Here is a 21,031-nt window from a genome sequence, read left to right on the forward strand (position 1 = left end):
TTTCTAGGAATTGAATGTTGGGAAGTTAAAGGTGTGTGGAGGAAAAAGTCATGAGTGTTACCAAACGTGCTTAGCTGGCAAGCGGCAGCGTGTGCCTCCCGCAGGACTCCTCTGTTCTCTGCCCATGGCCTATGGAAGCATAATTTTCCCCCTCTGTTGAAGGCTAATGGTGGTGCCTCATTCCAGCTCTGCTTTCTTCGATGCAGCTTGACTCCATGCAAAGGGCTTAAAAGATAGAATGGTCAGGAAGCCTTTTGGCCCTATGGAGCATGTGAGCCTCAGGAGCAGGAGCTGGATTCTCAGGGTCTTGCACCCAGTTTGCAAGTCCCCACTCTTGGCCATTATGGGCTTGGGGTTTTTCTTTGTAGAGCACTGGAGTCCTCCCATACAGCCACTGCCTCTCTCACAGAGCTTTGCTTTTCCTCCTGGCATCCTGGGGTGGGTGCTTTTCTGTTCCAGTAGGTGAGGGAAAGAGGGGAAATAGGTTGTGAAGCCACAGGGACTGACTTTGGCTTCCAGCTCTCGTGCTGTCACTGCGAGCTGCTGGGCATCCAGCTCTGCAGGAATGAGACATCAACTCTTCGCTGCAGCTATCACCATGACTGGACATCAGAGGTGGCTCTGGTGGTCCCTGTAGTGTGACCTGCCAGCTCTTCCCTCATCTCTTTTTTAACCCCTTTCCTGAATGTGTGACTCTGCAAGCGATGGTTGCCACAGCACCAGGGAAAAGGCAAGTGAGCTCCTGGGTTTAACTCCCTTCTCCCCCTTCCCCAGGCTTTCACGGAGGCTACAGCCCTGAGCGGATGGAAGCAGTGAGTCCCGTGAGCTCGCCCAGCCTGTCCCATGAAAAAGGGGCCAAGCTGCTGCAAGACACAGAGAAGGGGCATGGAGAGCATGACCTGGGGCAGAAACAGCAAGGTAAGGGCAGGAGCTGCTGATGCGGGAGAGCCTGAGCCAGCGTGAGGAGCTTCAGCAGCAGCTCTTGCTCACTGTACCCCAGTGCCATGTCGGAGTGGCATTCAGCGAAGGGGATACAGATGTCATCTCATGGCTACTGTCTTCTTTGTGCCTCCCCCAGGCTTGCTGAAGGCCTCGGCTCCCGAAGCAGCCCACCTGCAGCATCTCCGGCAGCCTGACGGCTCCCAGCCCCAGTGCCAACCCCTGCAGTCCAGCCAGAGCATCAAGGGCATGAACCAGCGGGTGGTCACGCTGGCCCAGCACATCAGTGTAATTAACCTCATTCTTGCCTTCCCACTGGGACTCCGGGGAGGAGGGAGGAGTCGATATGTAACACGTCTGATGGGTGAGGGCAAGGGCTCAGAGTGATGTTAGAGACCGCAGCACCCCTGGCTGGGCGCTGGAGAGAGCAGGGTGCAGCAGGCGTGGTTCAGCCTGGGTGTTTGCTTGCCTGTCACAAGAGCGGCTGCAGGCAGGAGGTAGAATTACATCCCCGCAGGGACAAACCAGCCTAATTCCCTCCTGCTTGCCCTGTCTTAGTTGAGCCTAACAAAGCCAGAAGTAGAAACTAGCTCTTTCTGACTCAGGGCTTTCTTCTTCTAGGAGGTCATCACACAGGACTACACACGCCATCATCCACAGCAGCTCAACTCCCACATCCAGACCCCGGTGTACTCCTTCCCTGGGGCCACATGCCCCGTGCTGGACCTGCGTCGGACCCCCAGTGAGGCATATCTGCAGCAGCAGGAGCACGCAACGGCCTCCAGGATCTCCCCACAGACCGAAGGTGGCAAAAGGTGAGGTCAGAGAATACAATAAGAGCAGGGGCAGTTTCTGCTCACCCACTGTGCCAGTCTGAGCTCAGATGGTCCAGGGCTAGCGAGGGTGAGGAGCCAGTTGAGAGCCCTTGGCTAATTGGCCTCCCCTGTAGGGAAGTGTGTAGGACAGGCTGGCACTTGATGTTGCTCCATTTATGCTCCCCAGTGTGGGGCTTGCATGGATTGCGTGTTTACACAGCCCAGACTGTAGAAGTGCCTTCTCATCTGGGCATTTTTCCCCTGTGGTGGTGCCTGTTTTGCCATTCCTGTTGTTCTAGAGATGCTCTCCAAAATCCCCTAGAGTCTGTTCATGATCTCCTCCATCTGGCCAGCGTCACAGAATTGTTTAGGTGGGAAGAGACCTCTCCAGATCATCAGCCCAATGCTTTGCTCAAGAAGGTTGTTGTGGGCCGTGGCCAGTTGAGTTTTCAAAATCTCCAATGATGGAGGCTCCAATACCTCCCTGGGAAACCTGTACCAGCGTTTGAGCACCCTTACAGCAAAAAAAAAAATGTTCTCTTGTGCTGGGATGGAATTTGATATGTTTTGATTTGTGCCCGTTGCGTGTTGTCCTGTTGCTGTCCTTGGTCCCTTGCAGGTCATGACACAGTAACCTTCCAGACCAGAGGTGGCTCAAAAAAACCCAAAGCAACATGTTTTCCATTGGCTCAAAATTAATTTTACCTTTGTCATTCTCAGTGAATCAAAAGCTTGATAGACACATGCCTGTAAAATGCAGCTGTCTGTTGCAGGCACCACCTGTATTTCTGTTAAAGTCACTTTCAAATCCATGTGTAGATACCAGCATGAAGAAGGTCTGATTGTTGTTGTATGGAATTAAAAAATAGGAAACGCGAGGACGGGATCTGTCCTCCCACGCAAACACCAACAGGGATGCAGATATGTCCAGGAAAGAGTGATGTCTGCAAACTGATGGTTCCTTGTTAGTAAATGTGATTGTTTTTCCCAGCTCTGCCTGGTTCTAGAGTCAGCTTTTAACATCAGGGGAGAGAGCCCAGCCCCAACCACTCAGCGATGAAAAAAAGTTGGGGAAGGGCAGGGAAAGAAAGCATAGACAGAACAAAGACGTAAATTCCCTGAATTTGTTGTGAGGAATTCCTCACGGACATGAGCCTGGCCGTCTCCCAGATGCTGGCCCCGGGCAGTTACTAGAGGGCTGCGCTGGTCCTCTCTGGGCTGCCCAAGCATCTCATCACCCAAAGCGAGCAAGCCCAGCATTGCCCCAGACGAGGCGGACAGAAGGTGGTGGGTGCTGTCCTCCCCTGTGTTCACAAATACCATGGAGAATCAAAAGCTGTGTCCCCAGAGGGTTTACATCACAGGTTTGTGTCCCTGCCAGCCAGGGACACTTTGGCTGAGCCAGCAAGTCCCAGGACTGGTCCTGGTGTCCCTCCTGGGCGCCTGGATGTGGGGCAGCTGCTGCCTGGCCTGCTGCCTGGAAATCTGGACCATGGCTCGGCTCAGCTCAGTCCTGCTCCGCACGCCTGTGGTGCACAAAAAATGCCCAAGCTGCGTTCTTCCTCCAGCTTGCATCAAAAGGCTCCATAAGCCCATAGGGGTGTGGAAAATTTGGTTTTTTTTCCTGTTGTAGGAAAGCTATTTTAGTCCTTCTCCCCCCTGCTGACCCAAGCTGCTGTGCAGAGACAAAGGATGTTGCAATAAACTGATTGCATCTCCCCATCACTTTCTGCAGGTCCCCAGAGCAGAGCAAAGCTTCAGCCGGGAGCGGGTCGGACAACTGTATCGAGCCAGTCTCTCCACCAGACGGCGTGGGAGAATCGGAGCATGCCAAGAGCACCACGTACCCAATCCTGTACCGCGAGGGCGAGCAGATAGACCAGAGGTAAGGCCAGGGGAGGGCATGGTGGAGGCGGCTCGGGCGATATTCCCTCTGTCCCCATGCTCACCCTAGCTCAGGCTGCTTTTCTTGCAGCCAAAAGCAATGTCATATCCCAGGGTGCCATCTGTTTATTGGGGCTTTCAACACCACATTGTACAGTTTTGGTAGGGATAGGGGGAAAGGATGGAGATGTCGAATACCTCGGGAGCTTCCCAGCTGATTCTGAGGGGTTGCACAAAGGGAAGAGCCTGTCTAGGTAGGAGGTTGTGAACTGCATGTTGCAGAGGTTTCTGATGATCTTTTGCTTTGCAGAATGGGGTCCAAGTCCCCAGGAAACAACACTCAGCCTCCAGCTTTCTTCAGCAAGCTGACTGAGAGCAACTCTGCCATGGTGAAATCCAAAAAACAGGAGATCATCAAGAAGCTCAGCACAACCAACAAAAATGAGACGGAGTACAGTAAGGACCTGGGGGAGGCAAATGCAGGGCACCGGGGAAAAAAAGCCGTGAAGACACGTGAAGCGAAGGAAATGTGGGATTGTGTGCTGCTGTGTTAATAGCTGGGAGCTCCCAGACAGCTCTCTCAGCACTGTGCCATGGTCTGTTGGGAATTGCGAGATCCAAATACTTCTGGGATGAGCCCTGCTGGTGCCAGCCGTGGCTGTGTGTGTCTGGAGATGCGATGGGAGGCTTCCCAGCCCCGCATCTCCTTGCTCTGGAGTTGTCAATCCCACCCATGTGGCAGCACCAAATAACCTCAAGAGGAAGGAAATAATGAGCTGAGCATGGAAGAGACTTAACAGCAATTGATATTTTAATGAATGGCCAACCAAGCTGAATCCTTTCTCCTTAAGTTGCATCTCCCCCAAACGCTACTTTAAGCCCTCCATCAATATTGGTGTAGCTCTGTAAAACTAACCAGGCTGGCTTACATTAGAAATTCAGCCTGTTCATTCATTAACCGTTAATAGAGTAGATAAGATCATAATTTAATTTAGCCCAGCATTAGACAGTCAATACTAATTCAATTTGAATCCATCTTACAACAGCTGCATCGGATAAGAGAGACCGAGCTGTCTCGTCTGCTGGATGATGTTACCATGAGCCAACAGTATTGTTACGCCCCTTTGGGGACATGGGGCTGAACCCCGTGCCCTTCCACACTTTCCCTTATCAAGGGAAATACAAAGAAATAGGAAACACCTCTTATTTGATGAGAATTTCTGTTATTCTAAGAAAAGTGATATCCAAGTTAAACAGCTCAGCTAAGAGGGAAAATATTGATTTAACGTTTCTTCTTGCTCTCCTCTCTGCCCAGACCTGCACCTTCGATATGGGGCTTTGAGCCTGTGGAAATCCCGTAGGCAGGAAAGGGGGTTTAACTCGTGGAGCTCATAATCTGAAGGGTTGGAGGGAGGGAGAGAGGTCAGCGCTGAGCACAAAGATATCACCTTGGCTCTCTAGACTCAGCTTTTCTGCCCTTTTCCAGCTGGAGAGACATGCCTGCCGTGCATTTCCCAAAGGCAATTATTCCTAATCCCAGCCAGCACCCACAGACCCACCCCAGTGTCAGCCTGGGTGCTGTGACAGGGGCACTAGGATCTTGTCCTGGCTGGCATGGCAGGTCCTTCCCTACCGCCAGCCTGCACACACTGCTCTCCATACTGAAGAGCTTCTTTGTTTTTCTCCAGATGTTGGACAGCCTGGGACAGAGATTTTCAATATGCCAGCAATTACCGGAGCAGGTAACTCTCCCATATACCTATATCATATCTCATTCCCTCCAGAGGTCACAACCATGGAAAGCAGGAGACTCAGTAGATTTAGGCATCTCCTTTTCCTTTTTCCAACCAAGTGTAACAGTTCGTGGGAGGCTGAAGCCTTGGGACACATTGGAACTCCCTGCTGCTGAGTTGGAGACAGTGCAGTCTAATTCCTCTGAAAGCATGGCAGAGTTTGAGGAGAGGTTAAAAGCCAAGCAAGAGTTGGCCATCTGATACCAAACTCACGCTTGGGAGAGAGCTCCCTGCTCTTGATGGGACCTTGTCGTCACCCACAAATGGGTAGGAGAGCAGTGGCAAGAGGGAACATGAGGGTGGGAAACAAGCTGTGTGCCCCCATGGGCTGAGCAGGCTGCAGCAAAAGCAAAGGGGGGCAAGAGCAGCACCATGAGTGCTGGGCAAACCAATGGTGGCTGAGAACCAAGAGGAGATGTTATAAGGGAGATGTTTGGGCACAGGAGTGCCAGGAGTGTGCTCAGTTTTCCTGGTGATTAAAGCACGGGTTGGTTGGTTTCTCAGAAGCTGTAAAGAAGCGTTTAGCTCGTGGCTGGCTCCAGCCACAGCAGTGGAGCGGGTGCCACACAAAAGGGCGTTGTGGGCAGGAGCACTTGGACCTCAGTGCTGTGCAGAGTGGGTGTTTCCTGGCTGGTGGAGGGTACAGGCTGTTTGCTTGGTTCTGGAGGAGTGGTTTTGGTGGTGGTTTCTGGAGTGCTGCTGTGGAGACCAGGCTGCAGGCCAACCATGGTGGGCTTTAGCGAGTCCCTGGCCCTAACCAGCATGAAGCTGCCAGCCTGCCTAACCAGGGGCTCGCTGGCCAATGCCTTGGACCAGACCCCAGCCCCAAAGAGCTCTCGGGGAGAAAGGGTGCTGGGAAAGGCTCAAGATGGTCCACCAGACACCCACAGAAATTTTTGCTATGCTGAGCCTGAAGGTCACCGTGCAGGAACTGAAATGGAGGTTTAGGTGCTTTTTCAGCGTCACTGCACCCTCCCCAGCCCTGCTGTTCCCGCAGCTTTCAGTCCAGCTGGGAAAGGAGAAGAGGGAGCAACTTAAGGAAGGAATTTGGGCTAAGAGGGGCAGAAAGCAGCCCTGCATAGTCAGGAGCCCAGCATGGACTTCCCTGGCAGGGGACAGGGATCAGCCTGAGGGTGAAGGTTGGTGTGAAGGCAAGTGAGCTGTTGCCACCTGCTGGACTTATGTCCAGGTGGATGCAGATGAATGAAGTGAACCCCCATTGAGGAGTATTAACTGGTACTTAATTGATTAATTATGAATGCTCTCCTGCAGCAGGAACGCCTGTAGGTTGTTAGTTTTAAGTCGGAGGAACAGCAGCTTTCCCACAACCCAGGGCAGGAGGTGCTGTGGGCAAGGACACTGTGCAGTAGGAGGGCCGGGGCAGTGCCAGTGTGGAAGGGTCTTGGAGAAGGAGACGGCTCACGTGGGCGGCTGGGGTAAGAGGGTGCAGCCAGGACCCGAGGGTCCATGGCAGGCAGAATCTGGGGGGATGAGCCCCAGCCTCCCAAGAGCATCCCCTGGTTAAAGCTGTGCAGGAGGGAAGTAAAGGGCAGAGTGCAGGGAGCTGAGAGCTGGGGTCTGGTTGGAGGGGCCACAATGGACCCTGCACATTTGCAGGAAGAGAAGCAAAGCCAGGATCTGACCCTTTTCGAGCAGAGGGGCATTGATCCCAGTGCGAACCCCCTGGGATGGGGAGGCTGCCAGTGGGGCTTCCGTTGACGGCCTGCCGGTTTTGTGTCTGTATTTTGCCCTTGCTTGTTCCCTGTAACTGCCGCGTTGGGAATGACGGTGGTGTGGCTGAGCCGAGTGCCCTCTGGTCCCTGTGCGGTGCTGCACCATAACTGCATGGCTTGAGACTCACAACCACGCGGACACCACTTCGCCTCTGCATCCTGTCCCGTAGCCGTGGCTCAGCCCGGGAGGGGGCCCGGTCTGCAGCGGGCACCCAGCCTGGGAGGAGGAAGGGGATGGACTGGGACAGTGGGCAGAGGGCTTGCAAAGAGCACGAGGAGGGTGGAAAGGACTCTCCCCAGCGTAGCCCAACCCCATGCAGGTTGCACGTGCCCGTCTGGGTGCATTTGCCACTTACCATCCCAGGGCCAAATCCAGATGCATCTTTCTGATCAAGTGTTTTTGTGGGGTGCCCCTTTTTCCTTTCTTGACTTTTCCTCCAAGGGAAACCACCCCAGCCTCCAAATTCCCAGCACACCAACTTTTGATCTGTGTGTATCCATACAGACCCCATGCGTCCAGGTGACTCCTGCCCCCATGTCAGGCCTGGCACAGCCCTTCCTTCTTGCAGTCACTCCCTGGGGCTCAGCAGCAACCCCTTCCCCCCCGTCCTCCAAGTCCTTGGCACCAGGGAACCCTGCCTGCCTGTAAGGAAACCCACAACCTGGAGTGAGTCCCATCCCATCCCACCACCAGCCCCTGCCAAGCCCTGGGGCGGGATGGAGTGGGGAGGAGGACGGGTGCATCGCAGCGCTTTAAAGAACAAGATGACAAAGTTTGTTGCTTTGCGAGAATGTGCTGACTGTTTGTTTCTTCCCTTCTCCCTTGTCTCCTTTCTCCCCTTCCCCCAACCCCCCCATCTTTCTTCTCATTTGGCTCCCCCCCATCTCCCGTCCCCTCTCTCCTCCCTCTCCCGTATCTCCCAGGGCTAATCAGTTGTAGGAGCCAGTCGGTCCAAGAGAATTCCAGTACCAACATGGGGTTGGAGGCAATAATTAGGAAAGCCCTAATGGGTAAATATGACGAGCAGTGGGAAGAGCGCTCACCTCTCAGTGCCAATGCTTTTAACTCTCTGAATGCCAGTGCAAGCCTGCCCGCTGCTATGCCCATAACTCCTGCTGATGGACGAAACGAGGACGTGCGCTCCTTGCCAGGTCTGCAGCCCTCTCCACCTTTGCTCCCTCTGTGTTATTAATTCTCAGCCTTTATATTTCCCCTTTTGTGGGTGGATTTATTCCCCACCACTCCCATTTTTGTTCATTTTGGTTTTCTTTTCTCCCCTCCCTCCCCCAGCTTCAAGCTTTGTGAATCCGCCAATTAATCCTGGTCTTGTTTGATGTTAATTTAATAGTCTCGGAAGGTGCCGTTGCTTTCTCTAAACCACTGACTGTGCTCCTTTCCCTTTTTGTTGACTTTTAATATCTCCTTTGCCTCTTTGTGGTTTTTTTTCTTTACACCATTTAAAGATTTACGGTGGGGAGGGGAAACCCCACATCCAAAAGACCAAAGCCATAGTGTTCAACAGCCCCTCCAAACTGTCTGTAAACCCCGGGTGGGATTGCAGCTCAAGAAACAGGGGAAGGAAATGAGAAGGGCCAATGTGAGGGCACACGAGTCAGGGTGACCATTTTTCCCTGACCCTGGGCTCAGGGAGTGTTGGGGCAGAGGGTTGGATGGGACCTGGAACAAGAGGGGGATGGAAGGGGGTAAAGATGGGGGACAACTTCAGAGAGCAGGGCCGGGGCTGAGCTGCCCGCTGGGCTCCAGCAGGGAGGGATCTGCCCAGCTTCAGGGAAGGCTTGAATAGAGCTGGGAGGGTTGTTTTGCAGATCCCTCATTAAGGAAGGGAGGAGGGGGACCAGGAGTGGATGGGGGAGAGCATTTGTCCCCTGCACACCTGCAAAGGGTACGTTGCTGGGAATTCCCCTTAGCAGTCTGGGCATGGAGCTCCCAAAGCTGAGGAGTGGGGTCCTGGAGGCACACCTGTGCCTTCCTCCAGGGCAGCTTGGACCAGGCGCTCTTTAGCTTTTTGCAGAAAAGCTTTTCTGGCTCTTGCATGAAACCAGAAGCTTCTTCCAGCCACACTTCCCCACGCCTGGCAGAGGCTGCCCTGGCAGGCAGGGCAGGATACAGAGCTGGTCCATCCCTCCCCCTCTGGGAGTTGCCTCCTGATTTAGCCGGGCTGACATCCCCAGCAGGGGCCCTTTTGGCTTTAAACCTTTGAAAAACTGGCTAAATATCCCCAGGGATGTAAAACTGAAGACCACCCTGGCCATGCAGACCACAGAGAATGTGCTCAGGGCTTCAGCCCCCGTGTAGCTCCCAGGGAGTCCCTGCCAACCCACTGCACCGCACCACATGGAGCTTCTATCCCTTGACCCATGTTTGTGGGCTGAGCCACGAGCCGGCTCGGGAGTGGTCCTGGCAGCGAAACAGCCTGGCCAAAGCTGCGCGGCTGCTCCTGCCCCAGGTCTGCTCCATGGGTCGGTTGGTAGCATCAACCCACAAAGAGGAGAGGAGAGCAGCACAGGAGGGGACAGAAACCTCCCCCAGCCGTGGCGGCTGCCCCATCGCCCTTCCCTGCTGCGGTGCCGTCAGCCCTGGGGTGAGCTTCTCTCCTGCTGTGAGCCATTTTTGCAAGCTCTTAACAGGGAAGCACTGAGTACCCTCCCCTGCCCCCTGAGCCCCATCAGAACGAGCCAGGTGACGAGCAAGTGCTTCTCTTTGCAGGAGGAGGGGGGAAGCCAAAGATCGCTGCCAGACCCAACAGCCGCAAGGCCAAGTCCCCTGCGCCGGGTCTGTCGTCAGGCGAGCGGCCGCCCTCCGTCTCCTCGGTGCACTCGGAGGGGGACTGCAACCGGAGAACGCCCCTCACCAACCGTGTCTGGGAGGACAGGCCGTCTTCTGCAGGTAGGGCTCAGAGGGGGGACATGTCCCCAAAGCGGCCGTGCCACCAGCATTGACTCTCTGCTTCCTCCTCGCCATGCAGGTTCGACACCGTTCCCCTACAACCCGCTCACCATGCGACTGCCCAGCGGGGTGGTGACGGCAGCCCCTGCCACCCCGCTGCCGCAGGGGACCCCCGGCAGCCAGCACCACGCCTGGGACGAGGAGCCCAAGCCCCTGCTCTGCTCCCAGTACGAAACCCTTTCGGACAGTGAATGAAGCGAGGCAGGGGCAGGGAGATGGCGACCAAACCCAGGGCGTGGGGAGCGAGCGGGATGCCCGGGGCAAGCGCCCACCGCCCCAGCCCCTCCGGCTCTCATGAGCGAAGATGCAGGAGCAGGACTATTTTATGTTTTTCTTTTCCCTTTTTCCTCCTTCCCCTCCCAAGCAGCCACTTTGGGGGATTTTTTTTTTAATTTTTTTTTTTGTTTGCTTTTTTTTTTTTTTCTTTCTCAACATCTGGAAATTTCTGCATCCTCTGGTCTGAAGAAAAATAGAGAAAAAAGCCTTAACAAGACAAAACCCAAGGAACCCATCTTCGATCTTGGCAGCCTTGCCAGGCGGTGACTCCCACGCTTAAGAGGGACTGTGAGCAGCCGCGCGCCGGGACACTCTGCTGGTGCGCTCCTGCGGAGTCGAGTGAGGGGCTGCACCGCGGAAATGCAAAACCTTGAGCAGGTTAAAGAAAAAAAATGTATCTATGTTTAAGAATTCAAATAGGATGGAAGCAGCCCAGTTTGGTCCCTGCAAGCTGATCCGAGGGCTGGCGGCCCCTCGTACCCACGTCACAAGACTGATCAGCCCTGGAGCGGGCTCAGCGCGCTTCAGCCGTGGCCGGGATGAGCGGGCAGGGGAGGGAGTGAGGAGCTATTTCTTCAAAGCAAAAAAATCCTGGTCCCTGTGGTGAAAGCGATTGGGCTTAAATCGGAGCGAGCAGGGATGCCCCGGGGCTGGCTCACACGCTGCCCACATAGGGGCTCGGTTGCTTTAAGTGCATTGTTTTCTGAATGGTAAGAAAAGGCAATTGTAAATTGTAATGGTCTACAGGGTATATTTTTGATACCTTCAGTGAATTATGTCAATATTTTACGCAAGGAAGGACTTAAAACCCAGTATTACACGCTGTAAAAGAGGTTCTGTTCTTACGTGCAGGCTTTGATGTGTTTGTCCGTTGTATGGAAGGGTTTGGAAAAAAGGAGAAGGTAACGATATGCTGTCAAAGTTACCTGTAAGTCAGGAGAATGTATGAACTTAGTTTAAAAAAACAAACAAACTATCCAAATCTTGCCATGGTTGCGGAGCCCCCTTACACCCACCTTCGCGGACTCAGCAGAAACCGTGTGCTGGCTGTAGCCGTTGATTCTCTGGAGCCCTCGGAGCGGGCTGGGCGCAGGGGCCGAGCGGGCAGGAGGCCGGCGTGGCAGGGAGCTCACAGGAAACTTAAAAAAAAAAAAAACAAAATAAAAAAAAAAACCACACAAGTTAAAAAAAAAAAAAAAGGAAAAAAAAGTTTTTATTGTATTTTTGTGATACACATGAATGCTCTACTTTACGTTATTTTTTTCATTCCATGATGTTGGCTCATATCTGCAGTTACATGGTTAAAGAACAAAATATTAGACTTCTTTTCACTCACTTCTGCTTTCTCGCTCTGGGGGGGAAATAGCAAAAAAAAAAAAAAAAAGAAAAAAAAAAAAAAAACCAACAAAGCTGTGTATTAAATGCTTTGCATTCTCTACGCTAGAGGAGCCCAGAGCCCAGCACGGACTTTCTGCCGCTGCTGGGTGCCTGCCAGCCCCGCGGCCGCCCCGCAGCCCTCGCCTGGCACACGGGGCCGGTGCCAGCACCTTCCCCACGGATCTTTCTTTTCCCCCTGCAACGTCCCCAGGTTGATTCTGATTTCAAAGCAAGCGAATGATGGTGTTTGTTGTTTGTTTGGGGTTTGTTTTGGTTTTTTTTCCGTTGGGTTTTTTTTTGTTTTTTTTTTTACAATGTACAGGTTTTTAATGTTCATCCATGTTTGTGTCTTTTCTGTTGTGCTTTTTTTTTTTTTTTTTTAAAAAGAAAAAAAAAAAATCCGAGACAATGCACAAGCGATGTGGAAGTGTTTCCGTTCCCAGGCGATTGCTGCTGGGGTCTCTGTGGCTCTGAGATGTAAAAACCACCGGAGCTGCTGTCTGGGCACGGCGTTAGGAAAGTATTGCAGGTTTTGCTGGGGGGGGAAATGAAAAATCCAAACCCGACCCATCTTCAAAGCCGCCTCCTTAACCTATTTGGAAAAAAAATAGCAAAACAAAACAACCCCACGACAAAGAATAAAGTTCCCACTTGGCACAGTAGCAATACTGTGTGCTGCTTTGGTGTCTCCAAGGAAGGGCCCGGGCGCTGATGAAAGGCCGCCGCGCTGAGCGGCGTCGCAGCCCCTCTCGCCGGGGGTGCCCCCAGGTGGGGATGGAGGTGCTGGGGCAGCGTTCGGGTTCCTCACCACACGGGCATCCCATGCTGACCCCGTGGGGTGAGTCAGGACGTCGGGAAGGGCCACAGGTGCTGCACAGACCCCTTCTCACCACACTGACCAGAGCAGGGCTGGGATTTGTCCACAGGAACCCTGGGCAGCGTTCGCCCACGGCACGGCCAGCACCTGAAGCTGTGGGATGGAGGGTGAAGAGCCTGTCCCACCTTCAGTGCTGCTCCAGCAGCTGTGTTTCTCTTTCCCTCTCATTTCCACAGTGTCTTCTGTGTGTGTAGGGTGAAGGGTTGGAGCTGGTGGGGCTGGCCGGGAGCCACACGGCGCGGCTGATGCCCAAAGCCGGAGTATTGCTGTGTTCAAAGGCTTTCAGATGTTTGCGAGGTTGTTCTGGTCGTTCAGGGATTGTGGCTCAGTGCTCATGGGGGATGGAAGGGCAGCACCTTCTGGGCAGGGCAGCATTCGCATGAGGGGACAGGGAGGTGCCGGGGAGATGCTGGTGGGGCTGTGGGGCTGGGATCATCTGGATCCACTGGGATCATCTGGAGCAGGGAGCAGGACACATGGCTGACGTCCCCAGCTTCGTGCAGGAGCTCAGGCCCCAGCTGTGCCGTGTCCTTGCCTGCCCTGGGCTGGGAGCCACCCGAGGGGAGCAGCTTGGGTGTGAAACTGGCTGTGATGGGGACACCCATGGGTTTTGCTCCAGTGGGATTGTACCCACAGGGAGCCCCGTAGAGAGCTCAGCCCTGCAGCTGCCCACACAACAGCTCTTATTTGGCACTTTCTGTCTTGCTGCATCTCCACCCTTGGTCACCTCATCCCCACACAGACCCTCCTGCCGCCGCGAGGACAGGCTGGGGAACAGCGGGCAGCGGTACCTCCTGTCATAATCATAGAATCACCAGGTTGGAAGGGACCCACTGGGTCATGGAGTCCAACCATTCCTAACGCTCCCTAAACCATGCCCCTCAGCACCTCATCCACCGTCCCTTAAACACCTCCAGGGAAGGTGACTCGACCCCCTCCCTGGGCAGCCTCTGCACCACCCTTGCCAGGGCGCCCGAGTGGGGACTGTCCTCCTGCTGCTGATTAATTAATTAGGGTCAAATCAGTGAGCTGGTAGCATGCTGCGTGGGAGGCTCAGTGGGGACGTGCCTGGCCCTGGGGATTTGCTGTGGGGCAGCTCCCCATTTCCCTGCTCACGTGTGGGTTGGTGGGAGCATGGTTTTGGGAAGGGGGGAGCTGCTGCTCCTTCAGGTCGTGATGCTTCCCCCCCATCCTGCCCCGCTCTGGCCCTGGCGCTGCCCGCGGCCCTCCCTGCCGATGGGGACCGAGGTGCCCCCGAGCACCCCAACCCCTCAGGGCAGGGTCCGACCGGCGCCTCCCTCTGCTGGATTGTGCCACCCAGGAGAAAGTCGCATCAAACTCTTTTGAAAACTCCAAGTTTAAAGTTAATGTTCGCCTACTTTGTAACTTGTACAAACAGGAAAACAAACTATTGGACAATTTATCGCTGGAACTGTACCGGGGGGAAATATCTATCTTTTGTACAACTGTGCATAGCTGTTTTGGAGTGAGTTGTATGATAGTTGGGGCTGTACAGAGAAACCACCAGGTGTAAATATTTCCACAGCTCGCTACAGAGGGGTGGGGGTCTTCTACTAAAGGTGGAGGGGTTTGTTCACTGTTATTTTGCTCAGCGTGCCCACCAGCGAGCGGTGTGGGTCGCAGTGTCCCAACACTGCCTTACTGGTTAAGTAATAAAAAGCCAACAAACCAACCAACCCCCCCCCAAAACAGCGTATTTGGCAGCATAATATTGCACCCCTCTGCCTGTCTGTGTGCATGAGCCGCTCGCGGGGCGGCGGAATGGGAGTGGGGTGGCACGGGGAGGGGGTGGGTTGGGGGCCCTGGTGCTGGAGGGGCACGGCCGGGGGTGTGTGGCAAAATGGGCTGAAAGAGATGGGGAAAGGGTCAGTGGCAGCAGTGCCCCGAGGTGCTCCCCGGCATCAGGGCTGGCCAGTACGGCCCCCGGCGCCACTGCCGGGCTGGCCAAGGTGGCACTGTGTGCCCACCAGCTGCCCCGAGACCCTCCTGCGGCACCGCTGGCGATGGGGCTGCAGGAAGGACCTTGCAAGGGGTGAGCCTGGTGGCTGAAGCACGAAGGGGCATTACGCCCTCAAGCTCAGGAGGTGAGCACTCTACCCGAGCTGCAGCCTCCCTCCTTGCCTCGGTTTCCCCATCTGTAGGCAGGGCTTACAACACCCTGCACTGCTTTATAACAAACGGATTGCCAGGAGCTGCTTAAGCACAATGTTTGTGTTGACTGAGGTCACCAAGGGACTGTGGCAAGTGGCACCCAAGGACTGCTGTGGGACCAGGCGACCCTTAGCCAAATGCTCCCAAACCAGAGATACCTGCATCTCTGCCAGCATCGAGCAGGGGCAGTGTTGGACACCTTGGCTTCATTGCTCTTTGACCAGAGCCAGGTCAAATCAGCAGCCAAGGAAAACATCCTTCAACTGAACTTTAATTTAATTTAATTTAAGAAAAGAAATTTATTGTGGTGATGGGTAATCACTCACAAGCCTTGTAGGAAGGTATTGTGAAGGCTAATTAGCTGCTGCCCAATTAAATTGCTTTAACTCTGGTATCCATCCCGTGGGGTGCAGTTGACTTTGGTTGAGGCCAGAGGCCGTTGGTCCCCAAGCCACCTGCAGGGCTGGTGCCACAGGGCTCAGGAGCTCTCACCGCTGCTGGGGGGGCGGTGGTGTTTCACCGGGCAAGTGATGAATGAGAGGACATCGAGCCAAAGGATATGGACGTTGAGCCGAGGACAAATCCCATGACTGTACGGGATTTAATCCGTTGAAGGCCTGTTACTTAATTTTGCACTTGGGCACCTTCTGCTGCCTTTCCTGGGACTCAGAAATGGAATTTACACAAATGATGTTTTCCTGAGAGCAGCGATGAGCATTTCATACCTTCTGCCAGCTCAGCATTCTGGGTGGTCATCCTAGTCTGAGCTGCTGCATGGCTTGGGGGAAGGCTCCATGATGCTGCATGGTGGGTTTGTCCATCCAGGGGGTGTCCAAAAGGCTCCCCTCTCTGTGCTGCTGGAGGATCATCCTGTGTCATCTCTGGATCACCCCAATACCATCTGAAATCCCTCCAGGTACACACCCGCGCCCACTGAGCCTTCTTCTTCCAGTCTCCACACGCTCCTCTAGCGACCGGCTCCCGTGGTGATGCACAGGGTAGATTCCCACTGGCTCTGAAAGATCAGTCTAAAGATCTCCAAGAACAGAGATTTTGTTGAAATCCTTCTTGGAAAGGCTTTTGCTGCTCTGAAGGCAATAAGACCAAGTTAATAAACAGTACAAACAGGAGCCAAGCTGTTCAGCCTTTCACATCAGGGTTTAAACGCTGACGAGGGCTGACGGCGGTAGCCCTGGTCAATAATTCACGCTGATGAGGAAGGAACAGAAGGTGGGAAAACTCTAAATTCAAGGCCAGCGCTTATGATTTAAAGATGGAAAACTTTAGGTCTACTTGCAAAGTTCTTGCATAAGGAGATGAAAATGAAACAGGACAAAAGCAGATGGCTTCGAAAACCAGCAATAAAAGTGTCACAAGTCCAGACTCACTTGTATTTTGACTGAGTGGCAGACGGGGATTTTTGAAGCGGAAAGAGAAGATAAAAGATGGTCCTCAATGTCTTTGCCCTGAGAGGCCATGAGAAGGCACGGGGCATTGCAGCCTTCTCCTGATGATGAATTGTGGTTTAGTTAGCATTATGAGAATTTTTTTTTTAAAGTATCTAAGAAGAGGAAGATTTTTTTTATTTTTTTTTTTTTTTTCTGGCCAGGCTGAGTTAGAAGAAGAAGGAAACCAATCTGTCCTCGCTGCACGAGCTGGGACTCCACTGCATTTGCCTTCAGCACCCTTTCTGCAGGCAGCGAGTGCCCTGCAGGTGATGGGGAGGGCAGCAGGATGTCACGGTGGTAGCCAGTGATGAGCAAGGTAAGATTAATTTAAAGAGAGGGTACAAAATATGCCAGAACATAAAATCCATGTGGTGGTAGCACCCAGCCCTGTGCCCTCCACAGAAAGGCAGCCCCGAGCTGAGCAGGGGCTCTGCAGCTGAGTGGTTGAGTGGGTCAAATGTGCCTTGGGCCAAGAAAGCCAGTAACTGCTCTGGGCTACTTACAGCAGGAAGTATTTTATACTCTCCTGACAATTGCAATCCAAATAGTCATTCGTCAGTTCTTGTGATTTGCCATGAAATTATATATGGTCTCTGATAATGATGCAGAGGGCTAAAAAGCTGTTCTTGGCAGGAGATGAGACAGTTGAGGCTGGCAAGTAACTTGGAAGGAAAATAGAGCGGCTTTTGATGGGTTACCTGTTTTTTACCAGCACTGGGACACTGAAGGGCGTTGGGCAGAGGCTGGGGGGGTTCTGGCTGCTTCAGCTCTACCTGTTTTTTGTGCTCATCTAGGAAGAGTTGGGTTCATGAGGAACTTGGGAATGAGTGTCACTCTGTGTGTGTGTATGTGTAACAGCTGAATTAATCATCAGGTTTATTTATCCTCTCATTTTTGACCTCCTGTAATTACCAAATGAGTATTTGTCAGGATTCCAGGCAGCGGCACGGTAATAAATCACTCGCTGCCAAGAGGAGGTTGGAGCAGTTGTGTTTGAGTGAGCCGAGATCAGCGTCGGCTTTAGTGAAGTGCGAGTGCTCTCGGAGCTGGTGGACTGGGGCACGAACAAACAAACAAAACCCCCAAACCATCTTTGCAGAAATGCTCTGGAAATAAAATCCCTGGACACACGTTTCTTCATGGTTGTCTCAGTCGTGGTGAGGAGGCATCACCTAACGGGGATGCAGGGAGGCTTGGGGCAGGGAAAGCCTCAGCAGTCTGCAAGTGTGTAGGATGCTGCCAGACCCTGCAGGGCTGCAGGTCCCTTCCCGCGGTGGCAAAGGCGACCAGAAATGCTGCCCTGAAAGGCCCAGCGGGGAGAGCATCTGACTGCACACCCCGGGCTGAAAGCCTGCAGAAGCTGGGTTGAGAGGCAGAATCCTTGTGGGGCAAACACGCCGTTTTCTGCCTTTCACTTCCCACACCAATGCTCTCCTGCAAGTCAGGCTTTGTTGGGCTCTGCCCTCTGGCCTCACCAGTGTGACGGGCTCACTGGGGCCAGCGCGGCAGGGATGCTGTGCAGGAGGGCACGGGCAGGTGTCCGGATCCCACCTGAGGAGGGACCATGCTCAGCTCAGCTGCAGACAGAGCCGCCCCTGTATAACCACCAACAGACATTCCTCTTGTTGACCCTTCTAAATGGAGAACAGGGAGAAATAACTGCCCAGAGATATGTTCTACCACCTGCGCGGCAGAGAGGAGAGCATCCGTCACATGTCATTTTGAGCCTGTTTTTTTTGAAGAGGCCAGCGTGTTTCCCTTCTTTGGGAATAATCCAGATGTCTCTCACTGCAAATGCATGAAACCTGACGGAGCACAGGTTGTTAGGAGTGGCAGCAAACTCCATCTGGAGAGTGCTCTGCTTTGAAGTCAGGTGCCATTTGATACTCTGCAGGGTACTTTCATTTGGAAAAAGCAGTAGTTGTCAGTGAAGACTGATCTTAGTCCAGAAATTTTCACTGCCACCCTGACTTCTTGTCATGTTCATAAGTCATTTGCAATCTCTCTGATGACTCAATGCATGTTCAGCTCAGAGAAAACTCTGTTGCAGTATTGGCCGGCGCGATGGCAAGGATAGGAAGCACTGATGGCACTTGCTGTGATATCTAGCCATGCTAATAAGTATGTATTTCAAGTTGCCATTATTACTTCCTACAGCAGCCCCCAGTGCTCCCAAGCAGAGCCTAAGGAAAGCCGTGGAGGAAGCAGAAGCCCTGGTGGGGTTCATCTGCTTCCCATCCACAGGCGTACAGCCCCGGTCAAGCCAGGGAAACAATTGCCCTGCGCGTTGCAGGTCACTGCTTGCAGAAAATGCTGTACCAACAAGAGAGGGGCATCTCCATGAGGAGAAGATTTCATGAAGAGCAAAAAACAGAGCAACAACATTCAGAAGGTTGCTCTCGAAGAAACTACGTCCTCATTCGACACATTCCTCACTTCTCAGAGCAGCTGTCAGCAGGTGTGGTGTGAGGGGCCTTGAATCAACCCTGGTGAGACATGGGCTCTGAAGAGGTTTGGACTCCACTGACTCGGGTGTTTGTTAGCAAAAGGCCAGACTTTAGCAATGCAATCCTGATCCAGCTCTGCCCAGGATCCAGGAGTATTTCCTGCTGCTGTTTTGTCCTGAACCTTTTCCAAATGGTGAAGCAGCTGCCAGAGGTCAGATGCGAGGAGCCAGGTCAGTGCATGCCTGAAGATGGGTGCCAGGTCTGGATCTGCATTCCAGTTGGATCGAAGCAGAGCTTTTCCCCATGGGGTTGTTAATCCCAGGCCTTGGCTTAGAGCCCTCTCGAGCTTTCATGGTTTTGAAACCAAGAAAAAGGAGTGCCATTCTGTTCAAGGCAAAAACGAACCCTTATACCCCATCTCTACACTGTAATGAGAAGTCACAACCAGTTCAAGCACTGCTGGCTCTTTAGAAGAGAAACTCTTCTAACTTTACCACTCTGGACCCATTTCTAAGCTACCTGGATAAATTCAGTCCCCATAGGCTGCTGGAGCATCCTATTCCCTTTCAGACCAGCAACAACCCCTGAGCTGGAGCTGCTTCTTCCATACACTGGTGAAGGAGAAACTAAGCAGCAGAGGTTGGAAACCAAATAGTAGAGGTTGCTATTGGGTCTCTTAGTGGGGGAAGGCAGCCTTTTTATTAGGTCCAGATGTTGCCTTCTGCCCCGGGCCATGCTGGGAAGTAAAGCAAAGTATGTTGATGTTGGCTGGAAGAGCCTTGTTGGAAACAAGCTTGAAGGAAGTGAGGTTTCTGCTGTGCCCTCGTTTCCTGGGAGCTCCAGGGAGATGGGCTGGCACAGACATAAGGGTCACCTTGCTGCTGAGCAGCCCTCTCCCCTTCACTGTCCAAATATCTCCGACCAGTGAGTATGCCTTTAGTCAGCCAAATCGCATCTCCAGGGCTTTTGGGTCCCTGCTGTCCCCTGGCTGACACCCATGGTCCCCAAGCTGATGGCACCCCTGGGGAGGGTTGTCTCCAGTGCTCAGCCGATGGGTCCTTCCTGGACTGATTTGCTGTTGGGCTTTGTATCGAGATGTGGAGATGGAGGACTGTGTGAGGGGCAAAGCTGCTCTCCAGATGTTCTTTGTCACCATTAGGCAGTGTTTAAAAATAAACGTGATTTTTTTCTTTCCCTTTCCAAGTGCATATAAAGGAGAGACCTTTGTTGGGGTGAGTGGCAGGGAGAGGCTGGGTGGGAGAGGGTGGCAGGACCTTCCCCTAAATCAGCCACTCCTCCGCAAATAAAGATTTTTCCAGAAAGTGCTGAGCTGGACACTTTGCAGCGGCTCTGCTGGGCTGCAGCACAGCGCGGCCGGCGAATGGAGCCAGGCTGCAACGGGCACCCATGATCCGGTGCCAAGCCTGGAGGGCTTCAAAACATGTGGCTCATTAACAGCCTTCTTCAGCTATGGCTGGGGCTTGCGCAGAGGGCTGGTGCTGCCAAAACATCCACAAGCCCCAGAGGACTCGGTAAGGACCCAAGCTGCAAAGTTCAAGGGCAGACCCAGAGGCAGAGCAGCGCTGCGCACAGGAAAGTACCCAAAGCCTCAAATGCTGCTCCGCTGTTCCCTGCTCCACTCCACCTTCACTTCCTTTTGATAACAGGCTCAGTGAGAGCAATAGGGATGCTCAGCTCCTGTCCTGGATACCAGTTAAGGATCTGGGTGGCTCTGGGTGGTAACTCCTCTGTTCAATCTGTATTGAAAATGGGTAAAGCCTGTGCTTAACCAGCCAAGGATGCTCTGAGAGGCCTGAGCTGCTGCCAGTGCATAATGCCTCACTGGAAGCTGGACTTGAAGCTAAAGCCCAGCTCTGCACCTCCAAGGCCAGCCTTCTTGGCTACAACAGGTTGGTAGGTCCATAACACGATGTGCATCATCACCCAGCCAGCCCTGGGCACTGGGAATGCTCCTGCTTAAAACCGTCCTCTGCACTGGGCGGCTGAGCTGCGCTGTTCGGCAGCTCAAATGGATGTCCTGGAAGTGCAGGAGCTAAAAAAAAATCCTGTCGGAAGCACAGCGAAAACCCATCTGTGAGCAGAAGAGGTCAAAGAAGAATACAAAGGCTTTTATTTCCTAAGGCATTTGTCAGCAAGACAAATGTGTTCTTTAAAACTTGCTGCATTTTCCTCCCTGGCCTCCCACGCAAACACCAAATGGACTCGCAGGGCACAGAGCAGGGGGTTGCCTGGTGTCCTTTGTTGTGCTGCGCTCGAGGACTCAGACAAGGGATCTGTTGGA

At 53.3% G+C, this 21,031-nt stretch overlaps 1 protein-coding gene across 19 annotated transcripts in view; it reads left to right on the forward strand.

The window, feature by feature from the left end:
* The window catches only part of NCOR2 (nuclear receptor corepressor 2), a 251,275-nt gene extending 239,122 nt beyond the window's left edge, over positions 1-12,153 (forward strand). For 10 of the 19 annotated variants that reach the window (XM_054082546.1, XM_054082554.1, XM_054082549.1 and 7 more), the window contains 9 exons: positions 775-918; positions 1,079-1,227; positions 1,561-1,754; positions 3,490-3,639; positions 3,949-4,094; positions 5,327-5,380; positions 8,089-8,316; positions 9,893-10,072; positions 10,152-12,153. In XM_054082546.1, coding sequence (XP_053938521.1) covers positions 775-918; positions 1,079-1,227; positions 1,561-1,754; positions 3,490-3,639; positions 3,949-4,094; positions 5,327-5,380; positions 8,089-8,316; positions 9,893-10,072; positions 10,152-10,327 — 1,421 coding nt within the window. In that variant the 3' untranslated portion in view covers positions 10,328-12,153. The remainder of the gene's footprint in view (positions 1-774; positions 919-1,078; positions 1,228-1,560; positions 1,755-3,489; positions 3,640-3,948; positions 4,095-5,326; positions 5,381-8,088; positions 8,317-9,892; positions 10,073-10,151) is intronic. The other 9 variants (XM_054082552.1, XM_054082561.1, XM_054082562.1 and 6 more) reach the window with 5 other exon arrangements.
* Positions 12,154-21,031: the final 8,878 nt, after the last annotated feature.

This window comes from Cuculus canorus, chromosome 17 (genome assembly GCF_017976375.1).
Source record: "Cuculus canorus isolate bCucCan1 chromosome 17, bCucCan1.pri, whole genome shotgun sequence".
NCBI lineage: Eukaryota > Metazoa > Chordata > Aves > Cuculiformes > Cuculidae > Cuculus > Cuculus canorus.